The sequence below is a fragment of the Pyrgilauda ruficollis genome, unplaced genomic scaffold, assembly GCF_017590135.1.
Source record: "Pyrgilauda ruficollis isolate IOZ18807 unplaced genomic scaffold, ASM1759013v1 scaffold23, whole genome shotgun sequence".
Lineage (NCBI taxonomy): Eukaryota > Metazoa > Chordata > Aves > Passeriformes > Passeridae > Pyrgilauda > Pyrgilauda ruficollis.
Genome location: NW_024522539.1, coordinates 16,979,096 through 16,997,118, shown reverse-complemented (window position 1 = coordinate 16,997,118; position 18,023 = coordinate 16,979,096). Strand labels below are relative to the sequence as shown.

Here is an 18,023-nt window from a genome sequence, read left to right as displayed (position 1 = left end):
CATGGCCTTTAAATTAATTCCAGTCTGCTTGGAACTGGGGGAGCAGAGGAAAACTGACTGATGGGAACCCTTGACAAACGTGGTGACCACTTTTCTCCTGGGCACACCATTCCAGCTGGCATTTGCAGACTGCCCAGCCTAAATGCATCCAAAATAACTTAATTATGGATTGCTGAGCACTTCTAAAAATGTCTTTTAGCTATGACTGGAGTGTCTTCCCAATATATCTAAATATAAAGCTGCACTGACACACCCTTTGTGGCATTCCTGGTTTAAATCCTAGTGTGGAATACAGCTTTAAACAGGTCATACCACGGGTAAATATTGGAATTAATGGATTTTGCTTTCCAGCTGCAGCCAAAACTAAGGGTACTCCTGCATGTTATCCTTACAACACTCCCTGAGGAGCAGTGTGTGCCCATGGGATGTGCACAAATCCCAGCCCTGGGCAGCTGGGGAGCTCCTCTCCCAAGCACATGCTGGTTATTACATAAATCACAGCACGTGGCAGCTCAATTCCCAGGGCTAAAATAAAACAAACCAGCTGACAAAGCATCTCCTGCAATTCTGGAGTCAAACTTACTGAAGAATCAGAAAACAATCTGAATTTAGTATTAATTATAAATCTCTATTTTTTATACCATACCTGGGCTTCAAGACATACTGAATAACACCTTGAAAATGTACTGTATTATAAGAACATATCAGGTACTGGAATTTAAATTAGCAGTCATGCCATGACTAACCGGAGCACAGAATCTACTGGTTTTTTGCTTATCAACATGCTTTGATTTCCCCAATCAACATCACCAGGTCAAGATCTTCAAGAATTTTGCTTTGAATATTAGTCTTTTGGAAAATCACAAATAAAACTAGGCAAATTAAGAGGTGAAATCCATGCCCAGAGCCCATAAATCATATTAATTTTGTGTTCATATCACTTGGAAACTGAGAGCCGGAGACTTTGTAAACAGGAAAGGACTTAAAAAGTAGTAATTAACAGCACAGAAGTGGGTGCAGGTTCCGGTTGAGATAATTGACATTTTTTGCAATATATATTGACATATCCTAGGATTGCCACACTTATCTGTGTTGGCTTTTAAAGGAAAGAGCTTTTTCAGAAAATGCACCTTCCTCCCCACAGAAATCCAGGTAAGACCAGGCAAAGGTGGATTTTTACTTCTAGAAACAGTTTCTAGCTTTACTCAGACACATGGGACTTGTTTGCTTTAGCACCCAGCTGCCACTGCCCTATCCCAGGGCTCATCCCTGGCCTCTCCAGCCCAGGGGAGTCCCACAGCACTGCCCTCCTCTTCAATCCTTTCCTTGCTGCTGCTGCCACTGCCACCTCCAATGCTTTCAGCTACTCAATTTCACATGCACTGTTTGAACAGCTCATTCCAACTGTTGCAATCAAGAAAACACTCCAAAAAGTCCTGCTGAGAGCGTTTCACTCCACAAATTGAAGTTCAACCTCTGGTAAACAAAAATCTCAATCAAGTTACTCAAGACATGCCAACCTCAGCTCAGTTTCCACCCACTGGGCTCTACAAACCACCCCTCAACAGGGCAGAAAAGCATTTCAGCTACTTCCACTTCCATCCAGCCTACACTCCATGAGTAACCAAGAGCCAAAATTGGGAAAATCGTTACTCTGAAAGCAACTGATAATAAAAAAACACCAAATTAATATCAATGAATGAGTCAGGCTTCAGGAAGGAAAGAATAAGATAACAGAATAAGCCTCTACTGAGATGTTTTAGCAAGAATAATTAAAATGAACTTGAACAAATTTCAGCATTATGAAGGATATTGCTCATGCAACAACCTCCCTCAGTATAAAAGAGAAGGAAGCTCATGGAGTTCACTGCTCCACCATGAACTATATCAGTCATTCTACAGCTGGACAACTTAATAATCCCAAGGACACAGGATGACACACCACCTTAATCAAATCTTGTGTTTGAGGGTCAACTGCCTCCTATCAGAGGGCAAAAAACACATCCTGCATCAGCCCTTAGGACTCCTGTCCTCTGACTCACCTATTAACTACAGCTATAGGGCTTGGGCAACCACTGGGTTGACCTGGGTACAAGTCCTAAATTCCTAGGTAAACCAAAGGAAACAAAATGCACAAAGCAGTAAAACAGGGTTTGGAAACCCTGGTGTCACACTGACCAAACTGGTCAGGGAGTCTTTCCTCCCAGTGTCATCACACCTGAACAGGAAGTTAAGAGACATTCTGGAATCAAAGCAGACAGCTCAAGACAGGCTCCTCTGCTGCCTGCAAGCTTCTGTGCAGTTTGTTGGAAGCATTTAAATACATCTGAATAGCACAGGAGTAACACAATGGAAAGAGAGAGCAAAGCCAAGAGCATTACTTACATAACTGTATTGTCGTCCACTAAGATATCACAGCCATGGGCAGGGCATGAAATGGTCTGAAAAACACAAAAAGGTCAGAGGAGGAACAGTGATTATCCTTGTTTTGCATCACAAGGAATTCCAAGGCAACAGACTTCACTACAATCCACAGCCAAAGGAGTGCCCTTCCTCTCCCAGGTGTGCCACTGGCTCCTCCTCCCCCAGCCCAAAAACCTGCACCAACTCCACTCAATTCTCTCCAGATTCACCTTAGCAGAGCCTGCAGCCCCCAAACCTTTGGGGTTTGAGCTTTCTCTGCTGTTATTTTGGGGTTTTTTTAACTTTAGCAGAGAGACTCTACCCTGTCTCTCCAATACACAGAATTTCCAGAAATAAGCCATGAGGTTAGTTGAGATTTACCTGTCCCATGCCTTCCTCCATTATTTTGGTAGTTAAATATTCACTCCAGCACTGCATACAGAATTTGTGTCCACACTCTAGGCCAGTGAAGTACTGCAATGACAAAGAACACAAGACATGGCCTCATTTTATCACATGGATTGACTCCACAATTTCACCCTTCTTGGTGCTGTGCAGTTCATCCATCCCATCCCTCATTCCCCACACCAAACCTGAGACATTGCTATTCACCTTGCATCATCACTCCTACAGAACACTGCCAAGGCAGCCTTAGTCACTCTTCCAAAGCCAGACTTTAATCCCCAACCCCAGCAGCAAGGAAAGGTGTGGCCCATGTTTCCATCCTGCCCATTTAAATTTATCCTTGTTTTAGGAGTGTATATGGAGCACAGCATGGCTCTCTCCCATTTTCCTTTGGAAATCAGTCAAATAAATGCAACACCAAAGAGGCCACAGTGACAAGGATACAGTCTCTTCATTCCTCCTGTTTTTTCCCGTTGGCACATGTGGGTGCTGCCCTGAAGTCCCAGACCTCCCCAGGGAAGTTCCCCCTGAAACCCAGATGCTCATCAGATGAGGACACTCAAGGTCCTAATTGGCAGGTGTAAATTGCTCAATAAATTCAATAATGATCTGCTGTCACAGACAGCAACAGGGACAACTCCATCCTTGTCTGCATCATCTGCACAGTGCTGTCAAGATATCATCTGGGACTGAGTGGTTACACAAAGGGTGGAGAAGCAAACACTGCTGAGGAAAGAGTGGAATTGAAGTACTTTTCTCTGGTCAGCTGAAAGTTATTTTATACTCAAAGTCAGCACCAAGGAAAACTGTATTTAAAACACTTAATTTGCACCACTATTGAGGTAATTGCTGGCTCAGCTTTTCAAACCAACTTCTCAGCTAGTGAGATAAAACCAGAACTCTACCTTCAGACATCAGCAAACCATGAAAACTCCACAGAGGAAAGAACCTGGAACCCTCTGTGGAACAGCCCCAAACAACAGCAGGATGATGGTAACTGAGGAAAGGAGAATCCACTTGAGGCAAATGCTCTTTCCAAGCATTCTCATTCACCACAGATATATTCTGTCCATCCCACAGAGGTGCAGCAGCTGTGCTGTGCCATCTCTGGATGCTCTGGCATTGCCCAGAGCAGGTGCCTGTCAGCAGCCCTTTGCCAGGGCTGGCAGGCTGTGATTACACTGCTCTGACACTCCTGCCACCAGCACAGGCTGCAGCCTGGGAGCACCAACACAGCTGAATCTGACCTGAGCATCTGACTTGGTTCCAGGTAAAAATAGAAACATCCACCCCCAAAAAAACAATAAAGAGATCAGAGAGGAGGCTGACACCTATGTGGTGCCAGGTACACCAGCTGCAAGAGTGCGAAAAGATGCCATTGGTTCCTCCTTCCAATTTCTGAACCCTTACTGAGCCAGATAACAAGGTATCTGATGCTCCACAGATGCTGCTGTGGCCAAATGACATCTCCTGGAGATGCAGAGTTAAGAGTAAAAACACTTCAACATCTGTAACTTTTGGGATGCCACAGCATGAAACCATCTCAAAGACTGCACTGGCTTTTCTGTGAATTCTGGCTTCTCCACATGTGATGGGAAGCAAGCACAGATAAGGGAATCATCCCTTACTGAACCCAAACATTCCTGAAGCAGGCACACACGAGGAACCAGCACAGAACACATCTTCATGTAAGACCTGTTTTGGTTACTTCAGGCAGGAAAATGCTTTGCTAAATGCCCACAGAAAGGCAGCCACCACCACGCTTCCTCCCAGGCTGCAAGGAATGCAGAGAATCTCTCAGCTCTTTTCTTTACTTTGAGGGAGTTCCCAATTATTTTTGGCTCAGCTGACAGCAGATGTCAAGGGAGCAAGTAAAAAGGGCAACATAAAACCACCAAGGACGGGGGGAGCACAAACTCCTTAGGCAGCTCAATAGCCCAGGGGACAGCTCTGCTGTCACCACATCTGTGCTCAACATCTACAGTCTGGACAAAGCAGGATGTTCCCAAAAACACCCCCAGCCCACTCTCCTGAGGGTGAGGGGCAAGAGAGGAGGAAGGCCACGACCCTCCCAATTGCTGTCTTCCCAATAAAGGTGTCCCCTAAAAGAACTGCTGGGACCTGACAGTGCTTGACAGGGACACAGAGTAGGGGAAACATCTCCCTTAAATCCTCAGACTTGCAGGGTGAGAGCTTCAAATGCTTTGTTTGGCAGGTGCTTCCCAAAACCTCAAAGCACAGCTCTTTGGAGATGACTGAAGAGCTACACAGAGACTTTGTAGATGGTGTCTCATGTACTTCAGACTTTCAAGACTAACATTCCTGCAACAACTGTTGCACTGTAAAACTTCTTAATACCTCCAAACTCTCAGCTTTCCATAGGCTCAAAGGGGCTCTCAGTGCAAAACCCCCACCCAGGTTTCATGTGGAAAAATAATTAGCTAATTACTGCAAGAGAAATTTTCCAAGCTGAGATTTTAGGTTGGGCATTGAACATGAAAATAATCCTAGAATTTATAATTCACACCAACTAAAAGAGGTTCAAAACAGATTTCAATTACCTTAGACACAGACACTATAGCCTTTTACAGAAGAAATAATAAATACTAGTTTTCCTATAGGCTCCAGCTTTTCTGTAGAGCAAAGAAAGAGTCCCCTTTGTGTCTTTTAACACCAGCAACAGAGAGAGCCCTGCTCACCTGCAACATCTCTCTGCTCCAGCTAAAAATCTGCTCTTCTAACAACTGGGCCACTGCTATTTGAGCTACAAAATCAAGAAGTGTTAGCATGTTTTGTGCTGTTCTTTCCAGTGTCAAAACTCTAGACAATGCTGGGTGTGATTTCAGAGGCTGTTCTGTGCAGGGCCAGGAGCTGGACTCGATGATCCTTGTGGGTCTGTCCCATGATTCTCTGATTCTGCTTCCCAGGCAGCACAGTAGCCCCAGCCAGAGGACAGGCCTGTCACTTGTACCCCCACCCAGCACAGCAACTATGTTAAAATGGAGAGAACAATACATTAGAATATATTGCCTTTCTTTCTCAAAGCAGCTCATCATACAGAGCAGGAATTTGCCTTTCCAGCTACTCTTCACAAGAAGGAAGTCAGGGCATACAAGAGGAGACACGTGAAGCCTTGTGGTTCCTGGCTGAAGAGCAACAGGGACCTTAATGCTGAGAATGGGAGGCCTGAAGCTGGGCTTGGCTCAGCTCTGTCCACTCCAGGGAAGATCCAGAGCAAGGGGAGGGCACAACCAGGGAACTTCACCCTCCTGAACCCCAAAGCTCATCACGGTTCCTTGATTAAAAAACACCCAAAGCAAGAGCAAATTCTTATGTCAGGGCAGCTTTACCTGGAAAGGCCCAGCACTTGTTTTAGGGTGTTCTGGAAGGGCAGCTCCCCCACAAAGAACAGGTTCCACTAAAGGAAGAATTCCTTACTATCAGCACTTTGACTTCTGATGAACTCTCCTACTTGAGCTTTTCCACTCATCTCCTTTTCTCCCAGGTCTCCCAACAGTATGTCCTGCCCCAGGAGTCCCAGCAGAGCCTGGAGCTCTTAGCAGTGTATAGGAATGCCTCAGTTTGGTCAACAGTGACCAAAGGAAGTAGCACTATCACCCAGAGCATTGATGCAGGGCCCCAGCAAGCACTGGGTAACACACCCTCAGGTCTGACCAAGAGGGTATTGTCCAATATAATAAAGATCCAAAGATATCCACATTTTACTTCTACTACTTTTTTCTAGACTTCCTAGTTTGACTATTTTGCTTTTAAAAGATCTTTCCTACCTTGTATTTCTATTTAAGTAAATCTCTTTGCCCATCATGCTTTTCACAGATTTTGAATTTCACATATCCTTTATCTGTACACCTCACCTGGTATCAGACCTTTGCAAACATCACCTGCTTGCTTTGTCCTGAACTTTACCACACCACTGCCCAGGCCCCAGCACCCTCAGAGGTGGCTTGCAGGAAAATGTGAAGTTTCAGGTTGGAAATTTGGGGAGTTGCTGCTTAGGTAGTGTTAGAACCCTGAATGCTGAGAATTTTAAACTTTCTGTGCTTAAAGGCACAGACTTGCAAGAGAGCACTGCCTGTGACCTGAGGCTGTGGAGAGGACTTCCAAAATTGATTGACAGCACTGAGATTACGGGCGTGTAATTGTTTAGAAGTGTGTAATATCACAGGGTGGAAAACTCAGAATGTGGGGTTTTAGAATATAGAAATAAATATGAACCAAGATGGAGGTTTTAGGGCAGAGGCAAGTTATTCTTCTTTACCTTCTTCTTCCTTCTTCTTCATGGGTTTGGGTGATGTTTTGTAACTGGACAGAGAAGTCCACATTGCAAGCTTCGCGGGGTCAGTTATTGGGTTAAAAGGGAAAGTAATCTAGGTGTAATTTCTTAATTGGATAGTTTAGTCTTAAAAGACCTTGTAACAAGAGATAAACATTTTATGCCTTGTTAATGAAATGCTGCTGAACTCATGGTTGTGAGGCTGTTTCACTGATAAGAAATAATAAACACCTGAGTCCGACCATGAACTACCATGTCAATCTACCATCAAACTACCTTCAATCCCAACCTCAAGAAACTGACAGGCCACTGGGTACTCACAGAATTTGGGTAGTTCAGATAGCAGATCTGACAGGACATGTCCTGGGCTGATGATCTGGTGTTCATCTGGCGCGTTCGCGACTTTTTACTTGGATTAATTACGTGACACTCTGCAAAGAGCTTCTCCAAGTTGCCATCAAAGTACCTGCACAACACAGGACAGAATGAAAATTTAAGCACCTTCTAAATCATATTTCCATTCTATGTAGCAGTTAAGTGTACAAAGATGCTTTTTGTATTTCAGAACTCACACACCCACTACTTCCAACAAACCCTTCTCTAACACAACACAGAGGTGAATATTAGACAACAACAGAACTTCAGAGACTCTCACTTGAATTACACACTCCTGAAATACAGGCACCTTCAATTCTTCAGCTGCATTTCAAGTAATTTGTGACTCTCCCAATTGCTTTGCATTAGAATTCCAGGACAGGAAACTAGAGCAAGAACACCTGAGTTCAGTTCAGTTGTGAATGCCACAGTTCAGGCATTGGAACACGTTCCTAAAGCACAGGTTTGATGCCTTCAAGCTCATTTATTTTCAACTGAAGCCTTCCATTTTTCCTAATATTCTGATCCTTAGCCATTTGAGCATCTTTTCTCTTCAGTCAACCTGAGGTAATTTTCCAGGTTTACAATGCTTCCAAAGATAAGGTACCTATTGGAAAGTAGGATGCAAAATTGCTTGGGGGGTGAAAAAAGATCACTTCCTTTCTATTTCCTATTCCCTTAAGGAAAAGAATATTGGTTTGCTTTAAAGACTGATAAAAAGCTCTTCCTAGGAGAGGAGAACCAAACTGGAGAGAATCATTATCAGAAAGCTCAGCCTCTTCCCAGAATCCTTCACACACCTTTCTCCAGCCTGCAGCAGCTGCAAAGAACTAATTAAACCAGACAATTAACCAGCCCCATCACATGCACACATCCCCCAGCCAAACCCAGTATGTCATTCCCCTGCTCCATTACAGCTCTACCTACCAACAAGGCTTGATTTATAATTGAAAAAATGTCAATTTTCCTGCTGTTTCATATGTTTCTCAATGCAGTTCATGTATTCTGGATCTTAAATTTCAAGACACTGAATCTGGAAGGAAGTGGTGAATTCTGACATCACAGCATCCATGAGGTTTTGTCACTGTTCTGCAATGTTAGCTCAGGATTTCACTCAACCAAGTTCTTTTGTTTACTTAGAGGATTTTAGTTAGAAATTTGTACGTTATATTTAAATCTAAATATATAAAATTATACATTTAGAAAATTTTAGCAAGTGAATTCAGTGCAGTCCCATTACAGGCAGTATTTGTTTATTAAGAATCACGGATAAATATTAAGCCCACAAAAGTTTTCCAGCCTTCCAACTGCTCTTAGTGGCAGCAGGAGCAGCACAGGACACGCTCTGAGGAGAGCAGACACACAGCTGGGTGTGAAGTTTGCAAGGAAAATAGTTTTGTATACAAATGCTATGATGCAACTTGAACCCTGATACTCATGACCAGCTAAATGCTTATGGAAATACCAGAGCTTTTTGTAGTGGTGGGCTGGTTTTAAGGGTGAATATCCACATCAGGAACTTGACTTTTTTCACCTGGAATTACCTATCCCCTTTAAATACCTATGGATAGTACTCCTGCTTCTCCATGCTGTTTTCTTTTCATGCATTTTCTTTCTGAGTAAGTAATTTCCACATTTATTTTTAGGTATGTCTCTCAGACTCATACTCATGCAGCCACTGGGCTGTAAGAACTCCAGAAAATGCAGAGGAAAACTGCATTTTCAGAGTGGATCTCCCTGAAAACACACAGCTCCAATGGATACTCCAAAGTCCAACAGCTCTCTAACTGCTCACCACTCCTCAGGCAAACATGCCAAGGGCTCAGTCAGAAGACTCTTGCAGTTCCTTCAAAGGTTAGGAACAGCACCTAATTCCAATCACCATCCCTTTTCCCCACCTTTTCCAGCATCACCACAGACCAACCATGCAGAAAGATCTCCCTTTGCCCTTCCCATGTTCTTTGGGCATCAAAAGAAAAGGCAGCAGCTCTAACACCCTTCCCTCCTACAGCAGGTGAGCTCCATGTGACATTCACCAAATTCCCTAGCCAGCAAACCTTTTCCACCACCAGTTTCCATTTCCATTCATTCTCCCTGAATCCAAGAAAGCCAAAACACATGCAGTCCCAGTCCTGATCTGACCCTGATCTCACAATTTCATTTAGGTTTCTCCTCCAAATCTCACCTAATGCATTGCAAAGAATGGCTACATTTCTGATCTCCTCCATGTCAGCATTCCTCCTCACTTCCTTTACAACTCCAAGAATTCTGATTTTTCCTCAAATACTCTCTGTTAAAGGGCTGGTTCTTGGTACCTCCATCCTTATTTTCATCCTAGGGAGGAGCACAGCACCTTCAACAGCCCTTTAGATCCTGTGCCCTCCTTTCCCTTCACAATGCAGATACTGAATAATTCCAGCTCTTCTGGCACATGAGAATTTCCTCTATTAATTCTTCTAAGTCCATTTGCTTCATCACAAAGTTGGGTGTTTTTCTGCTATTTTAAAATGAATGGACAAACCACTGTTTGTCCATTATTTTCAAATGTTTCTACTTACCAAGACCAAACCTATAGCAACACCAAGTCTTTCTGGCAGAGGGATCAAGCTGTCAGCCCCTTGATCTCCTCAAAATTCCCTCCTGCTGTTTGTAACTGCCTAATCTCCATTTTCCAGACATAATCAAATCCTACCCATGGAGTATCAAAGATAAAAAGCCTTTTCACTGAAAAAAATTGCTTCTAGTACATATTTTGGGATATTTACTTCCATGGAATAGCATTTGTGAGTGTCAATGCATCAAAACACTCACAATAAAAGATATCTCCACATCAAAACTCCTGCCATGCGCCATTTTTCACCTGTTCAGCCTCTGCTGAAGAGTGGAAAGTATTTATTTGTTCCAGGGAAAACAGGCAGCCAGGTTCTGGAGAAGATGCAATCTGGGCATTCCTGACATCCCTGCTCTGCTCAGAGGGAGGAGGGACATGTGTCCACCAAGATAAGCAGCTACAAGGGACTGCTGGATCTCTGGCTGTGCCTCCAGGGATTAAATCGGGCCTCGGGGACATGCTGAGACACTTTTCTCTTAACAAAATGACCAGGGGAAGGAAAATAAAGCAGGAGAACTGCATTTGAACCTCTTCATCACACAGAGGTTCCTCCCCAAACTCCCCTCAGGGGAGCACACCATCAGCCATAGCAAAATTGGAAGGTAATAAAGATAAGGTTCAAGTTAAAGCACTTTCTTCACTTGATTCTGAGGTGATGTGGTCATTCTGCACCTGGTGCTCTCCTATCCCTATGAATCACACCTGCAAGACCAGGAAAATAATATTTGACATCTTTATTCTCCTAAACACATGCAGCATATCAGAGGCTGAACTAGTATTTCCTCCACCCATCACTTCCATCCTACAAATAAATGCACCCCAAACCCCCAATTTTGCTCTGCTTTTGCACACAAACAGAGTTTCACCAGTGGGACAGGGCAGTTTTTTAATTGTGGCTGTTATTACTTTACTGTAACTGGAATAAATATCTGTAGCACATCTGCCCTCTGAACACCACTGTGTAATTACTCCATGACAAAGCTGGCACAGACAGTAACAACCTGCTCATTAAAAACAGGCACAACAACGCTAAAAAAAAGTGGGAAAACAGAAATTTTCACGTCACAAGCTCAGACCTCCCCACTTATCAAAAAAAGAGAAGCCACTTGGTTGAAGTGCTTTCCTCCAGGCCAGGTCTGATAAGGCTGCTGGGAGGTCATGCTGACTCACCATGAACTAAGAGAAAACAGGCACTGATTAGGAACTGCAAATACACACCATCAAATAACAGGAACTTTCAGCAAAATGTATATTTTGGGGTTTTTTTCCCCTTAATCCTCACCTATCACCACAGCAATGACCAAACCCTCTTGAACAGCAAGAGCCTGCTCTCAGCCTCCTACCCAGCTTCCTACTCCTGCTTTAACACAGCTCAGCACTCCAGAAGATTTCATGGAAGTTATTTGGTGCAGAAGTGTCAGAAGGCAGCACCAGGCACTGGAGAGATCCTGTTTTGGTGTTTTTCAATACAACAGGACATCAATAAGCACCAAAACTGGGACCAGTGTACAACAGGTCTGCCTAAGTAAGTCATCTATTCTATTATTCACAGGGGTAATCCTGCTGAGTTAAGTATTTAATGAATATGTTTACCTATGGATTTGTAAATATAACATGTACTTAAACTGTAAAAGCCTTAACAATAATACCTCACACTGACCTGGCTGGCACCTCCCTTGAGAAAAAAAAAAAAAAAAACCCAAAAACAAAACCACAGCCCAATTTTTTATTTTTTAATTGATGGCAGCCCTAAACAAGCTTTCAACAACAAGGGACAAAACCTACTGTACACAAAGGGATGGTTTTTCAGTGCACTTGTGTAGAGGTATCTCCCAGCCAAGGAGAGTGAACTTTACCCCAACCAAAAGAACCAGCCCAAGAAACTCAAACACCAAGTGAGCAGACATGTTGCAGAGCAGGTATTAAATCAGAATTCTTAACAGCTGTAGTTAAATAGTGGATATATTTGTAACACAAAGTTTTCAGACTTCCAACATTTACTAAAAGAGGTCAGTCTCAGGAAAATAAGGACTAGAAAGCTGTAAAAAATACAATCACTTCAGAAAAAAAAATCTAGGTTAAATAAAACAGAAGATATATCTGAGCACCATCACTAACCAAAAATATTACACAAAGGGCACTAATGATGTCTTAAATCCATTAGCCAAGGATAGCACAAATATTTATACTCCAAAATAATTACTAACAGTGTGAAAACCTTTGCTCCTCTTCCCCTGGGTGACAGAGTACCAAACTACAGGGGCTCAGCCCCAGGGTCAGTGAAGAGACATTTATCAATTCATAGGAGCACCAGCAACTGCTCCTGGTTTACCAAGCACATCTCATCTTCTCATACCCTGATTATCAGGCAAAGGAAATGGTAATTAAGGGAAAAGTCAAACTAATGATCCCACCAGGCCCTCCACACCCACTGGTCACTTCACACCAAGTAAGACCAGCACAACCAGCAAGTCCCTGTACAGCTTTTACTGCTCCTTTTGGTCCAGATTAATTCTCCTCCCAGTTTCTAAAGTAATTTAAATTCTCCAGCTCCCTCAACTCTCTTCAACACCAACACTGGCATTGGAATGAACCAAAGGCAGCTGGAGTTGGTCTCCAGTGTATAACAACAAACTGAGAAGTACATTTATCAAGCAGCATTCCAAGAGCTGGGAATCAAAGACGGGAAATAACCATAAAACACTCTGCTCTGAGGGGGAGGGAGAGGCAAAATTCAAGCCATTATTTACACACCCTAAAGAAAACCTAGAGCTGTGGAGATGAAGACAAGGCAGGACCATTATCAGCCAGGAACTATTTAGCCTTGGCCAGAGCAGCAAATCAACATGTCAGGAATACACATGCCAGCATGACAGGCATGAGCAGCTAAACCCAAATCCAAAACAGTTGCTAGATAACAAGAACCTGTTCCTGCTTGCTTTTTTCCAAAGCCTGCCCAAAGCCTGTACATGTTCAAACTGGAAATCCCTCTTTCCAATGGGCAACATAACTTCCACAACTTTAAATCTAACCAGGCATCAATAATATTAAAACAATGAGTCACGAGTCACCCTTAGCTGGGAAAGGGAGAACATTTAGAGCTTACACAAAAGATTCTCCTGCCACACACTGTGCATTCATCCATCCTCACTTGATCCAGGAATAAGCTTTTTTTTCCAGCTCTCCAACTGCTTACCTCTCCATCAGCTTCTCCTTATCCCAGTTGAAATGGCTAAGCAGTATTCGAGTGATAGTCGCTGGATTCTGGAGAAAGAAGAGAAAAACAATCAATAATTGGGTAACCAAGCCAGAGTGAGAACACCAGGCAGAGCTTTGAATAGGCAAAGGGAAAATCAGGGTGTCTGATAACATCATCTGTTCAGACAATACATGTTTACTGGCATGGACTGGGAAATAGCTGGACTTGACAGACAAATTTAAAGGGGAAAAAAAACCCAAACCCAACTCTATAAATCCAAGCACATATATATATATAAAAAAATCCAAATCCATATAAAATGAGAATTTGCTTGAAGATTTAAGGACCAGACTAATTACACCTACCACAGTGTCAACATCTCCACATCCAGCATGCCCACACAATGCAATTCCAGGATGTCTGTAAAATGCAGGAAGGGCTGATTTCTACCCATTATATCCATTTTTGCCACAATCTCCACACTACCTGCAGAGCAAGAATAATCCAGCCCTGACCATCAAAACACTTGGGCTGAAAACTGTCCGAGAACACAACTGGCTACCAGTGTAAGATGACAAAGTTCTTGGAAGACCTCAGAAATTTCTGAAGCACCATCAAATCCAGAAAAAAACTCAGGGCAGCTAAGGAAAGAAAGCTAAGGAAAGAAATACAGTCTAGAAAGGTCAGAAGGAAGGTGGAACATAAGAGCTGATATTCACTCCTGTACAAGTTTTTATTCCAACTAAATCTGAACCATCAGCCAAGAGTTTGATTATATGAGAAACACACCAGACCATATGGCTTCTGTTACACCCCAGAACTGCGTTTTAGCTCTCCAAATCCACTTTCTGCGCTCAGTTTTAGGACCATTTACATGCAAAGGAGACAAGGGGGGGGCTGCCTGAGAGTGGCTGTGTGTACTTTGCCATTTGACACCAAAATGGAAGTTTGCCTCAGGGCCAACGTTCAATGGACGCTCTGAAGCTGTTGAAAAGTAGGACATAAACCAGCAATGTGATTTCCTGAGCCCTGGAGCTACAGCCACAACCTGATGCTGCCAAAAGCCAATGCTGTCACCCACAGCAGCGATGCCACCCCATCCCTGCATCTCCTGCCCTCACTAGCCCATACCACTACAGCCATTTTATGCTGCAAATAATGGCTCAGAAACTCATCTTCTCTTTTCCTTTAGGTTGTTTTTTTCATGGAATCAGTTCTCCAATCTATTTGATTGCCTGACCACACAAACAGCTGCATTAGCACAAGGGGAAAGCAGGACAGCCTCTTTCACCACCACCACCAACAAAACCTTCACTGAAATAAAGCCCTCGGGTGACAGTGTAATAAGCAGAAAGAACCAGTCTTGTGGTTTATACTATAAAAAGTGACACTCCTCTCCTTCTACAGTGTGTTCTGACTCTTATTAATGCCAGATTGTTTAAGGCCAAACTAAGAATTTTTTTCCAGCTTAAAAAGCCCATGTGAACCAAAGCAGCTATAGAAAGGTTTGAGCAGATCCCTGATGGAACCCCATGAACAGCTGGGACAGCAGATCTACACAGTAAGGGGCAGGAGATACCAGAAATGGGTATTGCATGGTCACAGTGTGGTTCTGGTCCATATCTGAACCAGTCTCCCAGGTGACAGGAATCCAAGCTCTTCCCAGCAGCAACACGAGGTGAGGTGCCTGGCTGACAATCACATGTCACCAGCATCCCTCCCTCAGCCAGCCCTGCAGAGGGGAGCAAGCAGCTCAACTCTTTCAAGTCAGTCCTGCCAACAAGAAGCTCTATGAGAATTTAAGGGTCTCCTTCACCCAAAGGTTCATCCAGCAGCCTCTTGTGGGGTTTAGTTTCTGATCTTTTTAGGTTATTTTGTATTTGGATCTCCACAACAACCTTTTCTGTAACTCTGGCTGTACTATGTAGGAGTACTTTAAAGGAGTTCTTAAAAGCTCACTTAGACACAATTCCTGGAGCAATTTAATCAAAGATAAAAATATACCTTAGTAAATAAACCAATCTTATCTCTAGATTATCTTGGTTATGATACCAGCCCCTGTAATTCTCCAGTTATGAATTTCAGATAGCAAAGCACACAGCCCTTCAACATAAGGAGTCTTCACTCAGCCCAGAAATCTGCCAGATTTCTGTACAAGGAAACACATTTTTCTTCATTTCTCAAGCATTGAGAGAGCTTTAATTAAAATCAGCCCAAAGTCTTGTCCTGTCTCCTACTACAGCACCCACTTGGCCACTTATTAAGGCTTCTGGGAATACCTGTTAATCACTTAATAGGCTAAGCGGCAGCTGAGGTAGTGGTCTCTGGCTGACTTTAAAAAGACAGAAGGTTTTCCCTGCACTGAAGTAAAAACTACAGCACATTGATAAGAAACTCCAACAGTCTGCAGTGATTATTAAGCAGAACAAGGCTGATCCAGCAAATACCACTCCCCAAAGGAGATGTGGCTGGAAAGGACAAGAGTTTCATCTGTGGCTTCTGCATTTCCCCAACACACAGGCAGTGCAGCTTTCTCAAAGCTCCCCTAGGTCAGAGCCCTCAGGTATCCCAGCACTGCAAGGTGAGGGTACAAACTGGACATTATTTAGGATTATACTGTTGACTCTGTGTACTATCACCTTCTCCCGGCTTGCTGGGCTCCAGCTTCCTCCTGCACTGTTGGTTGAACATTTTAAAAAAGAAAGCAAACGCCAGCAGCATGACAAGCTCCCACCAGAAATAGCTGGGCTGCCTGCTTTCACTGCCTGCCACATCCCAGATGTAGCATTCAAACCTCCCCTGGCTGTTTCCCAGATACAGAAGGCAAGAATTAACACAGCCCTGCCCTTGCTCATCCCTGAACAAGGATACAATCTGGGCTGGAGGCACCCAGGGAGCACAGAAGATTGGGAGGAAGGCAATGAAGGAGCAGATCCGAGTTAAAATACAAATGCACAAAGTTTTGACATGAAGGATTGTTCCAGTCTAAGGCCAGGCACACCACCAAGGAATGCACACATGTCCCTCACAGTTATTCCAGAGCAGTGCTGGAGGAGTCAACCACAGCACCCACCCCGGTGAGAGCTGTGCCCTGTACCTCAGGCACAGAGGGTTAAAACACCACCAAAATAATGTGCTATTTCAACACCAGCTCCACTCCAGCTTTCCACCAACCTTCAGCCATCACTTTGGAAACTCATGTAAAAATTAATGGAATGTCCAAATCCTGCGTTACACAGCACTGGGAAGGCAGGGGCTCTGTTCCTCCTCGTTTGGCACACAGGATTATTTCCTACGACTGACACCACACAGATTAGTCATAACTCTATGCAGGCTCTGCTGCTGCTCAGACGGGATTATTCCCAAGGCTGCGAGAGCACGCTCCTACTAAGGCTGTTTTCTGTTTACAGAGATGAATTTTCCTACAGAAAGCAGCCAGGGACGGACAGAGAGCAAGGAACAGCCAACACGTTCTCCTCCAAACGTGTCTGATGAAAGCTGAAACAGCAGATCTCACTTACAGCAGCCTCCTATTAAATTTTACATGTCGGAGCCGAGGCGGATTGCCTGGAGCCGAGGGCAGCAAGCCTGTTGATATCCAGATAGGAACAAACCCGAGGAAGCAGCCATTTTGTTGAAATTCTCCGGGCACTTCAAAAGATTTCCTAACAAAACATTCAGAATAAAGCTCTGCCCAGAGAGAAACACCCTCAGTCCTTCAGCAGGGAATTTTTTTTTTTTTTTTTTTTTGGAGCTAACAACGCAACCAAGTCCCACATATGCTTCAAACAAATTCCACTCCACCACAGCTTTTCACTGGAGGTATTTACATTTACTGTCCTTATCTATGTTGCCATGCTCCAGCACACCAATGCAAGCAGGAGATACAGCAATAGGAAGCCTTAAAAAGGTCTGGACTTCACCAAAGAAGCATTATTAATTCAAATAAAACTCCTTAATTTAATAGAATTTAATTCAACTGGAAGCTTCATCAGTGATAAGAATTAGAATTCTTTTTGCTGTCAAAATAAGAAAGTACGAATCGGAAGGAAGAATCTGGATGCACTTAAACGCACAAATTAATTATAAATTAAATATTATTGGAACATTAGCTTGAATCAGAATTTCCAAGCAGCACAATTTGCTGAATGACAGTTGGGAACACTTGATCCATTCATGTTTCCATCCATCAAGACAAGCAGCATGGTTAATTCTTGATGTTATTACAAAGAAAAGCACATTTTACAGTTCAGCTTCTCCTCACATGCTGGGAATCAGTTCCTGGTTCCAGTTTCAGCATTTACTGCAAATAAAAACCATTTAAGAACAACTTAAGCTCAGTTCTCCAGCAAAATCCTCTCACACCTCCTGGAGACATGATATTGATAAATTCTTTGTTTTGTTTCTTTCCACATCATGGCTGGTTTTGTTTTCTACCCATGGTAGCTTCTGCAATCCAAAAGTTTTCATCTCAACTGCAGCACCTCCATCCCAATAACAGAGGCTTTTACAGCAATAAGGAATTGATGCCAGTTCCAGTTGGGTTTTCTACACAATTGCTTTGCACTTGTGAATCCAAGCAGATGCTCCAGAAAGCCTGACTGCCCAAGCCTCAGAAGTCTGTAGAGGGTTCAGACCTCAGCAATGTCCACTGCTGTATTCCACGGGGACACAAGGCTGGGTTTACATTTCCCAGCAGAAGGAAACCCATGGTTTCACATCAGCTGACAAGACTA

General features: G+C 43.5%; 1 protein-coding gene across 2 annotated transcripts in view; it reads right to left on the bottom strand.

Moving 5' to 3' along the window:
• Window positions 1-18,023, bottom strand: part of ARIH1 (ariadne RBR E3 ubiquitin protein ligase 1) — a 50,249-nt gene that overhangs the window by 14,934 nt on the left and 17,292 nt on the right. For both annotated transcript variants that reach the window (XM_041468881.1, XM_041468882.1), the window contains exons 2-5: window positions 13,285-13,352; window positions 7,424-7,568; window positions 2,785-2,877; window positions 2,386-2,441 (exon numbers count right to left, since the gene is read on the bottom strand). In XM_041468881.1, coding sequence (XP_041324815.1) covers window positions 2,386-2,441; window positions 2,785-2,877; window positions 7,424-7,568; window positions 13,285-13,352 — 362 coding nt within the window. The remainder of the gene's footprint in view (window positions 1-2,385; window positions 2,442-2,784; window positions 2,878-7,423; window positions 7,569-13,284; window positions 13,353-18,023) is intronic.